The sequence below is a fragment of the Carcharhinus amblyrhynchos genome, chromosome 11 (assembly GCF_965287045.1).
Source record: "Carcharhinus amblyrhynchos chromosome 11, sCarAmb.v2.hapA, whole genome shotgun sequence".
Taxonomy (NCBI): Eukaryota; Metazoa; Chordata; class Chondrichthyes; order Carcharhiniformes; family Carcharhinidae; genus Carcharhinus; species Carcharhinus amblyrhynchos.
Genome location: NC_137334.1, coordinates 61,045,392 through 61,058,194, shown reverse-complemented (window position 1 = coordinate 61,058,194; position 12,803 = coordinate 61,045,392). Strand labels below are relative to the sequence as shown.

General features: G+C 43.0%; 1 protein-coding gene across 6 annotated transcripts in view; it reads left to right on the top strand.

Annotated features, from left to right (window-relative positions):
- lrp2a (low density lipoprotein receptor-related protein 2a) overlaps positions 1–12,803 on the top strand; it is a 298,347-nt gene that overhangs the window by 107,119 nt on the left and 178,425 nt on the right. For all 6 annotated transcript variants that reach the window (XM_080199227.1, XM_080199226.1, XM_080199224.1 and 3 more), the window contains 2 exons: positions 2,598–2,800; positions 10,942–11,082. In XM_080199227.1, the coding sequence (XP_080055353.1) occupies positions 2,598–2,800; positions 10,942–11,082 (344 nt within the window). The remainder of the gene's footprint in view (positions 1–2,597; positions 2,801–10,941; positions 11,083–12,803) is intronic.

Below are 12,803 nucleotides of genomic sequence, written 5' to 3'. Positions count from 1 at the left end.
TAGTCTTTAAGATGGTCAGCTAGGTCAAGATCATGTATGTCATTCTAAAATGACACTAATTAACTTGTATCCAAATAATTGATTCAAGTGAATTGGATGTTGTGCTGTGGTAGGAGGTTATCCAGAATGTTTGTTGAGGGTGCAGACAAGGTGGCTGAGGAGTGGTTCAAGAAGAGTAAAACAATGAGTTTAAGAGAGTATTGGTGAGGATGTTGGAGATAATTTCCTCCAAAGGATTGGGGAAAAGGACAGAGTTGTGCAGTTAATAGTGGAGAGATTAAACAAGAAAGAAGAAATGAAAAAATATTTTAAAAAATCGTCCATTTGTGCCTCCTTATTCTAATAATTAAAGTAATGATATTTCAATCAATCATACCTATTCTATCACAGCTCACAGGGATAGTGGAAAGAGCAAGGATGTGGGAGCAACTGGATTCAGAAGACGCTGCACAAATTTAATGGGTCAAATGACTCCTTCTGTTGTGTACTATTTTATGATTCTAACACAATCTACATGCTAGTTTGTGGGCCTCATCCTAGATTATATGTGAAATCTTATTAGACTGGCTGTCCACTGCTGTGCCTGTTTGACTGCGTATGTTGCAATTCCATTTGAGAAGTTTTAATATGCCACTGATGAAACACTGTGCTCAACATTGCCAGCAAGCTGAAATCTGTGTGCTGACAATGATCCATCACTTCTTGCTTTAAGGTTTCAAGGATAATAGAAGATTTAGATTGAAAGTAAAGAGTGGAGAGAAGGAGGCCTATTTATATTCACCACAGTTTGTTAAGCTAATGGGAAATTTCCAGCTTTCCAATTTACTATTCAACATGAAATGAAATTATATAGGAATTAGGAGCAGGAATAGGCAAATTCAAGCCTGCTCAGCCATTCAGTCATGGCTGATCTCTCCCTTTTCTCAAATCCATCTTCCCACCTGTTCCCCATATTTCTCTTTCCCCTTTTTTTATTAGAAATATGTATATTTCCTTCTGGAAACCATTCAGCGATTCAGACTCTACCGTACTATGGTGGAGTATGTTCCACAAATTCACCACACTCTGCAAGAGGTAGTTCCTCCTCATTTCAGTTTTACATCTACTATCTCTCAACCTATACCTGTGTCCTCTTGTTTGAGATCGCCCCATAAGAGGAAACATTTGGTCTATATTTACTTTATCAATCCCCTTTAAAATTAATTTTACATACATCAATTAGGTCCCCTCTCATCCTTCTAAACTCCAGCGAGTACAAGCCCAAAGTGTTTAATCTCTCCTCCTACATCAACTGCTTCATCCCTGGAATGAATCTAGTGAACTTCCTCGGAACTGCCTCCAATGCCACCACATCCTTCCTCAAATAAGGAGACCAAAACTGGACACAGTACTCTAGATGTGATCTCACCAACACCCTTTCCAATTGCAACAACACTTCTCTACTTTTAATAAATGCCAGCATCCCATTTTCCAATTTTGTTATATGCTGCACCTGCATACCGACTTCCTGTGATTCACAAACACAAACGTCAGGATCCCTCTGCCTGGATGCATTTTGTATCTGCTTTCCATTTAGATAATAATTTGCCTTTCTATTTTGTCTGTCAAAATGGACAACCTTGCACTTATCCACATTAAAAACATTGTTATTTATTCATTTATAATGAGGATAGGTTTTATTCATTCATAACCAGATAGGTTTTTCCAGCAATTGACAATGGTTTCATGGTTATCAGTCCATTCCTAATTCTACTAATTTTTTTATTGATTTCAAATTCCACCAACTAGGGGGATTCAAACCTGGGTCCCCAAGACATTAGATGAATTTCTGGATTAATGGTCTAGCGATGACACCACCAGGCCATCGTCTCACTCAAATGCAGTAAAAAGATTATTTTACCTCTGTGCTTCCAAACTATTTTCTGACAGAAAATGAAACTTCATACTTATCCATCATCAATACAATTGGATTTAAGTCAATATCTTTCAAACTGATTTGTCAGTAATTACAAGTTCTAATGCTTTCTGCAGCAACTCTGTTGCACATAGCCAAACAAGCAGAAGAGAGGAGGATATCACTGCACATGGAATTAAATCTGCTTCCATGTTTTGTATCATTAAAATTTCCCTGGATACGAAGAAAAGCTCTATTAACATTTCTCCCCATGCCTTTAAGCATTAAAACAGTGTCTGTTTTCCGTTTAATTCCTCGTAGTTTCACATCATGAGGTTGTCAGTTTGATTCCTGTTTTTGCTGAACCTTGAACAATGCTGGGCTATATAGATCTGTTCTCAATCAAACTGCATTGAGACTGGCAAGACCTACTTCATGTAAAACATTTGGACTCACCAGATAGAAAGCTTCATTGCCATCAGTTGGAATATAAACCCAGGTCCCATTGGGATTAGGTATATGCCACCCTACTCATTTGTCTATAATGATCCTTTTAGCATGATTCTGTCACAATGCATGCATGCTTGCTTGAATTTAATTTCAATAGGACAATTAAGCACTTGTTAGAATATATTGTTTTCATAAGCAGTTGTCCAGCAATGTGTTTAATGTCTTATAACATGTTTGCCTCACTTTTGCACAGAAAAACTGTTGTTAGTGGAGGTGCTGCTGTTCCCCATCCTTATGGAATAACCAATTTTGAGGATAAGCTATTCTATACTGACTGGACCAAGATGGCAGTTATGAGATCCAATAAGTTTACAGAAAACAACCCACAAGTCGTCTATCAATCTTCACTGAGACCATTTGGGTTGACAGTTTATCATTCATTCAGACAGCCACTGGGTAAGTTTAATTCAATTACATAGAATTAGGTTAGTTCATTTTAATATTTTATTCAATGGATGAAAGTAACATTGTAATTCATTGTACATAAACTTTAAACACAATTTTAAACATTTCAACACTTACAAGAATAGGTTCCAGGTTAATTTCATTTTTGGAATTTCAGTCGGATGTAAATCAAATTGCGCTTAAACTGTTTTTTACTTTCTGTGGATGATTTTGCACTTATTTTTTGTCATTGATATTCTATTTCTTATGGAAATACTTGCAGCTGTTAATTGTGCTAAGAACTCAATTTATTGCTAATGAAATTAAAAATGTGTCTCATTTCCAGATAAGAAGACACTCTTTTCATTTCCATTGATATTAAACACATCGGGTGGGATTTTATGGCCTCGCTCGTCCTGAAACCGTAAAATCCTACCCCAGGTCAATGGACCTTTCCTTGGTCCACCCCTCGCCCGCTCTGATTCCCGTAACAGGCGGGCGGTAAAATTGTGGCCATTGACTCAGATCTTCCAGTTAGCATTGGTGAGGCTGTGTCCCACTCTGACACCGCTATAATCAGCCCACTTACCATTTCACATTGGAGCCTAGGTGCTTCCAGTTGCCTATTCCAGCAGGGCTGCAGGAGCGCACATAATTTGGAGACAAATTGTCAGACATAATTCCAGTATGGCTGTGCCCCTTTCCTCACTGTGAATTGGTGACAAGCCCCTTAAAGTCTGCCTTCAGTTCCTTGACTTACAAAGTTTTAACAGATCTGTTAACCTCTGAAATCGCACAGCTTCGCCCCACTGACAGTGTCTCCTCATACCCAAAGTGGTTCACCCCTTCTTTCATTCCCGGCAAGGTTCGCCCACCCCAGCCCTGAAATTGTCCATTACTCTTCCCCCTCACCCTAATAGTACCCAATCCCCTCTCTCAGCTCCAAAGTTTTTCAGCATCCTCCCTCACACCAACAATGTTCAACCACCTCACTCATCCTTTGACAATATTAATCCCCCAACCCACCAAAATATTGTCCCCACTTCCTTTCTCCCAATTTAAAAAAAAGTGCTCAACTCACATCCCCCTGCCCCTTTCCAACACTCCCCCCAACCTCCCCTCTGCCACCGCCACCCTCCCCCCCATCTCACTCTCTGACGAAGATTACTCTTCTGACATCAATTGCACAGGAGCCAGGGATTCCAGCAGCTGATTTTGAAGAGTCTGAGTGTGGAAGGGAAGGTAACATCTTCAGACCAAGCCAAAGATCAGCTGCAATGAGTTTCTTGTCAGTTTGGGGCCGGAATTCTCTGGAAGTTGTTCAAATTGGCGGGATTCTCTGGCCCTGCCAGAAGCGTTCCCCCACCAGCAGGTTTCCCGCCAGCTTGGGATGACTTCAATGAGAAACCCCATTGACAGCGGCGGCCCAGAGAATCCTGCTGCCAGCGTACGGCGCGCTGCCTCCCGCTGCCAAGAAACACGCCTATGGCATACCCGATATCTCATGGCCTTTTTGAGCAGTCTGCCATGTGGGACGTTATCAAATACTTTACTAAAATCCATGTAGACAACATCCACTGCACATCGATCTGCTTTGTCACTTTCTCAAGGAATTCAATCAAATTTGTAAGGCATGACCTCCCTTAACAAAGCTTTGCTGACTATCCCTGACGAGTCCATGCCTTTCTAAGTGACAGTTTATCCAATCTCTCAGGGTTGATTCTAACAGTTTTCCCATCAGTGAAGCAAGCCTGTAATTGTATGGTAGTTCTTTTGTACTCTTTTTAAACAATAGAATCACATTTGCATTCCTTCAGTTCCCTGAGCATTTGCTGTTTTCTCCCTGAACTCCTTCAACATCGAGGGAACAATCCATCTGGTCCTGGCGACTTAACTGTTTTCCAAGGATTCCAACTCGTCTAACAGGTCCTCTCTCATCATGATTACTTCATTGAATATTTTACACTGCTCCTCTTGAATTATTATAGCTGCATCATTGCTTTCCTTTGTGAATCCAGAGACAAAAGGAGGGGGAAAATTGGTAGCTCAGTATCCCTGGGCATGAAGTTTTCAAGCAAGATAGAGTGGGTGCATTGAGGATGAAAAATTAATGTATTGTGTCCAGGAATTTTTTTTAAACAATATATGACAAGCGCAATAAAGGAGAAGCAATTCTGGATTTATCATAGAATAGAATTATAGAATCCCTGCAGAGCAGAAAGAAGCCATTTAAGAACATAAGAACATAAGGAATAGGAGCAGGAGTTGGCCATCCGAACCTGCCCCGCCATTCAATAAGATCATGGCAGTTCCACTTTCCCGCTTTCTCCCCATAACCCTTAATTCCCCTGTCTGTCAAAAACCTATGTACCCGTGACTTAAACATATTTAGCGAGGTAGCCTCCACCACTTCAACGGGCAGAGAATTCCAGAGATTCACCACCCTTTGAGTGAAGAAGTTCCTCCTCAACTCTGATCTAAGCTGTCCCCCCCTTATCTTGAGGCCATGTCCTCTAGTCCTGCTATTCTTTCTAAGCGGGAAGAATCTCTCTACCTCTACGCTATCCATCCCCTTCATTATCTTATACATCTCTATAAGATCCCCCCTCATCCTTCTAAACTCCAACGCGTACAGACCTAGTCTATTTAGTCTCTCTTCATAGTCCAACCCCCTCATCTCCGGTATCACCTAGTGAACCTCCTCTGCACTCCCTCCAAGGCCAATATATCCTTCCACAAGTGCGATGACCAAAACTGTACACAGTACTCCAGCTGCAGTCTCACCAGTACCCTGTACAGTTGCAGCAAGACCGCCCTGCTTTTATATTCTATCCCCCTCGCTATAAAGGCCAACATTCCATTCGCTTTCTTGATCACCTGCTGCACCTGCAGACTGGGTTTTTGCGATTCATGCACAAGGACCCCCCGGTCCCTCTGCACCATAGCATGTCCCATTGAGTCTGCACCGACAACAATCCCATTGAGGTCCTATCTCCTGAACTCCATGAATTTATCCTGCTGGTCCCCCTGACACTAAGGGACAATTTAGCATGGCCAACCAACCTAACCGGCACATATTTGGTCTGTGGGAGGAAACTGGAGCACCCGAAGGAAACCCATGCAGGCATGGGGAGAACTTGTAGGGTCCACACCGAGAGTGACCCAAGACCAGAATTGAACCCAGACCCCTGGCACTGTGAGGCAGCAATGCTAACCACTGTGCCACCATGCTGCCCCTTGGGAAATAACAATGGGTAAGTGGGTGAAGTGACTGTGAGCCACCATGTCAGGGTAGTGACCACAATTCAGGTAGAATTAGTGTTATTAGAGAAAGGACAGAGATAAATCAAGAGTGAAAGTATTAAACTGGGGTAAGGCAAATTTTGCAAAACTGAGAAGTGATTTGGCTGAGGTGGACTGGTGAAGGAGCAGCGCTCCACAAACTCGCGCTACCAAATAAACCTGTTGGACTTTAACCTGGTGTTGTGAGACTTCTTACTGTGCCCACCCCAGTCCAACACCGGCATCACAACATCATGGTTACCAGTATGTAAAGAACAAAAGGAAAATTAAGGAAAAAGTGGGAGCAACAGAGATGAAGAAGGCAACTTGTGTGAAGATGCAGAGGATATAGGAAGAGTTTTAAATGAACTTTTTGTCATAGCACTGGCATCCTGCTGCCATGTGTATATCTGTGCCCTTAGCTCATCTGCCTTGCTTTGTAATACTCTTTGTATTGAAGTATAAACAGCTCAACCCCATCAATTTCTTTTGCTGGACACCTTTTAATCCTTGTTTTCTTTTATCTTTCTGAGTTCTGACTACCTCACTAACTAATATTGTACTTCCTGTTTTCTAATCTGAGTTTGACCCATCTAAGCCTACCCTTTGGTTCCCATCCCTCTACCACATTAGTTTAAAACAAGTTGTGCATATCATATTAAGAGGGGATATTTTAAAATACTGTCAATCATTAGTACATTGAGACAGGATTTGATGTATTAGTCCCATGACTTGAAGGAAAAAACAGTTCAGACCAGTATTCGTATTTTCCCATTTTACTGTTTTTTTCCTTCTGGGAGGCAGTTGACAAGCAGAGGATAGAGATCAGATGTCCCATACTTAGCCTTCCAGTAGATATATCTTGTCTTATCTGCAAATAAAGAGCCTACATTATTGTTTCACCAATCTGTGTGTGGGATTCATACATTTACATTGAAGAAAAGAACCATGTAACAAGTTGGCAGGCCAGCAGCATGGTTTTTTGAAGTTTAGACCACACAAGATACAAGCCTAACCCATTCATATCCACCCAAGCAAAAAAGCTGGCATGACAGCTGAGCCTCACATCTGTGGTGCGTAAATTGTTGGAAGGTATTTTGAGAGACAGGATCTACAGGCGTGTAGAGACGCAAGGACTGATTAGGGACAGTCAGCATGGCTTTATGAGTGGAAAATCGTGTCTCACAAATTTGATTGAGTTTTTTGAAGGGGTAACCAAGAAGATAGATGAGGACAGTGCAGTTGATGTTGTCTACATGGACTTTGGCAAGGCCTTTGACAAGGTACCGCATGGTAGACGGTTGCATAAGGTTAAATCTCACGGGATCCAGGTTGAGGTATCTAAATAGATACAAAATTGGCTTCTTGACAGTAACCAGAGGGTGGTTGTAGAGGGTTGCTTTTCAAACTGGAGGCCTGTGACCAGTGGTGTGCCTCAGGGATCAGTGCTGGGTCCACTGTTATTTATCATTTATATTAATGATTTGGATGAGAATATGAGAGGCATAAGAACATAAGAGCATAAGAAATAGGAGCAGGAGTAGGCCATCTAGCCCTTCGAGCCTGCCCCGCCATTCAATAAGATCATGGCTGATCTGTTGTGGCTCAGTTCCACTTTCCCGCCCTCTCCCCATAACCCTTAATCCCCTCTCTTATCAAGAACCCATCAACCCGCTTCTTAAAAATATTTAGCGAGGCAGCCTCCACCACTTCAACGGGCAGAGAATTCCAGAGATTCACCACCCTTTGAGTGAAGAAGTTCCTCCTCAACTCCGTTCTAAACCGCCTCCCCTTTATCTTGAGGCTGTGCCCCCTAGTCCTACTGTCTTTTTTGAGCGGGAAGAGTCTCTCCACCTCTATCCTATCCATCCCATTCATCATCTTATACGTCTCAATGAGATCTCCCCTCATTCTTCTGAACTCTAACGAGTACAAGCCTAGTTTATTCAGCCTCTCCTCATAGCTCAATCCCCTCAACTCCGGTATCAGCCTAGTAAACCTCCTCTGCACTCCCTCCAGGGCCAAAATATCCTTGCGCAGGTGCGGCGCCCAAAACTGCACACAGTACTCCAGCTGCGGCCTCACCAATGCCCTATACAGCTGCAGCAAGACCTCCCTACTTTTATATTCAATCCCCCTCGCTATGAAGGCCAGCATCCCATTCGCCTTCCTGACCACCTGCTGCACCTGCAAGCTGGGTTTTTGCGACTCATGCACAAGGACCCCGAGGTCCCTCTGCACCGTCGCCTGCTGCAGTTTTTCGCCACGTAAGTAATAGTCCTTCCTACCATTCTTCCTACCAAAGTAGTAAGTGGTTAGTAAGTTTGCAGATGACACTAACATTGGTAGCATAGTGGACAGTGAAGAAAGTTATCTCCAATTGCAATAGGATCTTTATCAATTGGGTCAGTGGACTGATGAATGGCAGTTTAATTTAGACAAATGCAAGGTGATGCATTTTGGTAGATTGAACCAGGGCAGGACTTACTCAGTTAATGGTAGGGCATTGGAGAGAGTTACAGAATGAAGAGATCTAGGGGTACATGTTAGCACCTTGCAAATGGAGTCACAGGTGGATAGAATGGTGAAGAAGGCATTCAGCATGCTTGGTTTCATCGGCCAGAACATTGAACACTGGAGTTGGGATGTCTTGTTGAAGTTATACAAGACATTGGTAAGGCCACACTTGAAATACTGTGTGCAATTCTGGTCATCCTATTATAGAAGGGAGATTATTGAACTAGAAAGACTGCAGAAAAGATTTACTAGGATGCTATTAGAATTTGATGGATTAAGTTATAAGGAGAGGCTGGATAGACTAGGACTTTTTTCTCTGGAGCAGAGGAGGCTGAGGGGGATCTGATAGAGGTCTATAAAATAATGAGGGGCATAGACAAGGTAGATGGTCAATATCTTTTCCCAAAGGTAGGGGAGTCTAAAACTAGAGGGCATAGGTTTAAGGTGAGAGGAGAGAGATACAAAAGTGTCCAGAGAGGCAATTTTTTCACACAGAGGGTGGTGAGCATCTAGAACAAGCTGCCAGATGTAGTAGTAGAGGTGGGTACAATTTTGCATTTTAAAAAGCATTTAGGTAGTTACATGTGTATAGCAGGATATGGACCAAATGCGGGGCAATTGGGATTAGCTTAGAGATTTTTAAAAAAAGGTGGCATAGACAAGTTGGGCCGAAGGGCCTGTTTCCATGCTGTAAATCTCTATGACTCTATGACAGCCCAATCCCCTGATTCCCCATTCCCAGGGAGTCCTGATCTCTCCGACTCCAACCTCTATCCCAGTGGTAGCCTCTCCGCACCCCCCACCCCGCCCCCCCACCCTGACGCCCCCAATCCAGATGGCCAGCCCTGATCACCTCTTCCTTCCCTCTGCCTGAGATCCCAATGCAGAGTGGCAGCAGAACTTCCCACCTGCATTGATCGTCCCAATAGGCCCCACTTCCTTGGCACTGCCCGATGCCCGATAGGCAATGCTAAGGTACCCAATGGGCAGTCTTGTTTTGCCCATTAGGCAGTGCCAGGGTGCCAGGATGGCACTACCCAAGGGGTACTGCCCCCTTACTCCTGTCCTCCTGGGCTTGGGGGGGGGGGGGTGCTGGTGGGAGGGTTTGGGGGACCTTAATAGCCTTTCTTCTGTCCAGCGAGCTTGGGCCACCTGTTCCCCATTAGTGGGAGCAGTAGCAAACTCTGCTGGAGTGAACCAATCCCAGGAGAGAGGGGTGGGTGAGGTGGGGAAGTGTCCCTATTTACAAAGCTATGTATCATATGTTTCCTTAATCTCCTCATCAACATGTCCCGCCATCTACAAAGCTTTGTGGGTATGTGTCCTTTATCCCTCTGATCTTACACCTCCTTTTGAATATATTGCTTTTCTATGTTGTTTCTGCCAAAGTGCATCACTGTACAGTATCTACACTGAATTGTGTCCATTATCCATCTGCTCATTTCAACAATGTGCTCTAAAACATTCACTATTTACTGTATTGCCAAGGTTTGTATCATTTACTAATTTTTACACTGCATTTCCTGTACTAAGGTCATTTTTTATAACAAGGAAACATGTTTATTCCTAAGTCTATCGCTGGGATTCTCTGGCCTCCCTGCAGTGTTTTTCTCAGAGATGGGAGACAGTGCACCGTTGGATGGTGGAGGGATCTTTTAGTTCTGCCACTGACATTTAGGCTCCCCATTCATTTCACTCCAGTCCACTGGGAAACAATTGGCAAAGTGCACCAGAAGATCTCATCAGTGTGATGACTACGCCCTATGTGAAGAAGTAAAAATCATTCTTGACTGCAACTTTCAGCTAATTGAAAAACATATAAAACTTTTATACAGATGACTCATTATTATTGCATTCCTGGCCTTATATTTGGAATGTGATAGATTTAGAACACTGCTGTTTTCAAACCAAAAATGATCAATGCTTACAATTGGTTTGATAAAGGTTAAAAGTTATCCAATTAATTTTCATGAATTGCATCTTTTTTGTTTATTCATCAGCCTTGCTTATCCATGGATTTTTAGAAAGAATTTATATATTATGTAATTTGCTTCACTCGCTAATATTAGGCTGGCAATAAAATGGACTTTTTGGTGACAATAGTAATATTTTCCACACAAAGAAAGGAAAGAGACTGATAATAAACAAAAACATAGCTTGGTGATAGAGATTTTCTCATTCAGCCACATTACAATTAGGTAACATGACTTCCCATTATCGATAAGATACCAGAGTTAACTCTGCACTGATTTAATACATTTTCTACACTGCAATGAAATGTGAGTAGCTTGATGTTTCCTTAAAACATATGTTTAACTCTGATGTCTGTTTTGTTTTGTGTGTGCTGATTTTAGTAAGGAATCCATGTGGCAGGAACAATGGTGCATGTGATCATATCTGCATTCTCAGCCACGCGACAGACAATGATGGTCTAGGCTTCCGATGTCGGTGCAGACTGGGCTTTGATCTTTACCGTGATGGAAAACATTGCTATGGTATGAGAATGGCATGAAAACTTGTTTACTTTTTTAAGATACATAAAGAGTATCCGTAGAAATTTCCATCGATGTGTTCTAAATCTCCTTTCATTGCTTGTTGACACGTACCTTTATTAACCCTTGGTACTTTTGTAGTTTAGTATAAACCCAACAGTTACATTATAGAAAATATCATGACCAGAACAAGCAGAAGGTAAGGCAAATCTGTCAGCTACCCCGTGTATTACATAGAAAAATGGCAATGCCGTGCAACAAAGAAAGAATCAACTTTCACAAGTTCAGGAATTCCCAATGTCTATTAAGAACATAAGAACATAAGAACATAAGAAATAGGAGCAGGAGTAGGCCATCTAGCCCTTCGAGCCTGCCCCGCCATTCAATAAGATCATGGCTGATCTGTTGTGGCTCAGTTCCACTTTCCCGCCCTCTCCCCATAACCCTTAATCCCCTCTCTTATCAAGAACCCATCAACCCGCTTCTTAAAAATATTTAGCGAGGCAGCCTCCACCACTTCAACGGGCAGAGAATTCCAGAGATTCACCACCCTTTGAGTGAAGAAGTTCCTCCTCAACTCCGTTCTAAACCGCCTCCCCTTTATCTTGAGGCTGTGCCCCCTAGTCCTACTGTCTTTTTTGAGCGGGAAGAGTCTCTCCACCTCTATCCTATCCATCCCATTCATCATCTTATACGTCTCAATGAGATCTCCCCTCATTCTTCTGAACTCTAACGAGTACAAGCCTAGTTTATTCAGCCTCTCCTCATAGCTCAATCCCCTCAACTCCGGTATCAGCCTAGTAAACCTCCTCTGCACTCCCTCCAGGGCCAAAATATCCTTGCGCAGGTGCGGCGCCCAAAACTGCACACAGTACTCCAGCTGCGGCCTCACCAATGCCCTATACAGCTGCAGCAAGACCTCCCTACTTTTATATTCAATCCCCCTCGCTATGAAGGCCAGCATCCCATTCGCCTTCCTGACCACCTGCTGCACCTGCAAGCTGGGTTTTTGCGACTCATGCACAAGGACCCCGAGGTCCCTCTGCACCGTCGCCTGCTGCAGTTTTTCGCCACGTAAGTAATAGTCCTTCCTACCATTCTTCCTACCAAAGTGGACCACCTCACACTTGCCAACATTAAATTCCATTTGCCATTTCCTGGCCCATTCGCCCAGCCTATCTAGATCCTTCTGCAGACTCTCCACACCCTCCGCACAATTTGCCTTTCCCCCAATCTTGAAACCAAGGAAACCAAAATATTAAAACCAAGGAAATAGTTTATGACTTCTAGACACTCACAGTGTGATAAAATGGAGCAACCAACTTATACACAACAAGGAGGTGAATGATCAAATTAAACTGCTATAATGTTTGGTTGGACGATAAATATTTACCAGGATATTGGGAGAACGTCCCTGCCTTCTTTGAATAGTGCAATGGGATCTTTTAAAGTTTATTTATTAGTGACACAAGTAGGCTTACATTAACACCTCAATGAAGTAACTGTGAAAATCCCCTGTTCGCCACACTCTGGCGCCTGTTCAGGTACACTGAGGAAGAATTTAGGGCCAATCCACTTAACTAGCACGTCTTTCGGGCTGTGGGAGGAAACTATGCAGACATGGGGAGAATGTGTAAACTCCACACAGGCATTGATCAAAGCTGGGAATCAAACCCAGTTCCCTGGCACTGTGAGACAGTATTGCTAACCACTGTAGTGCCACC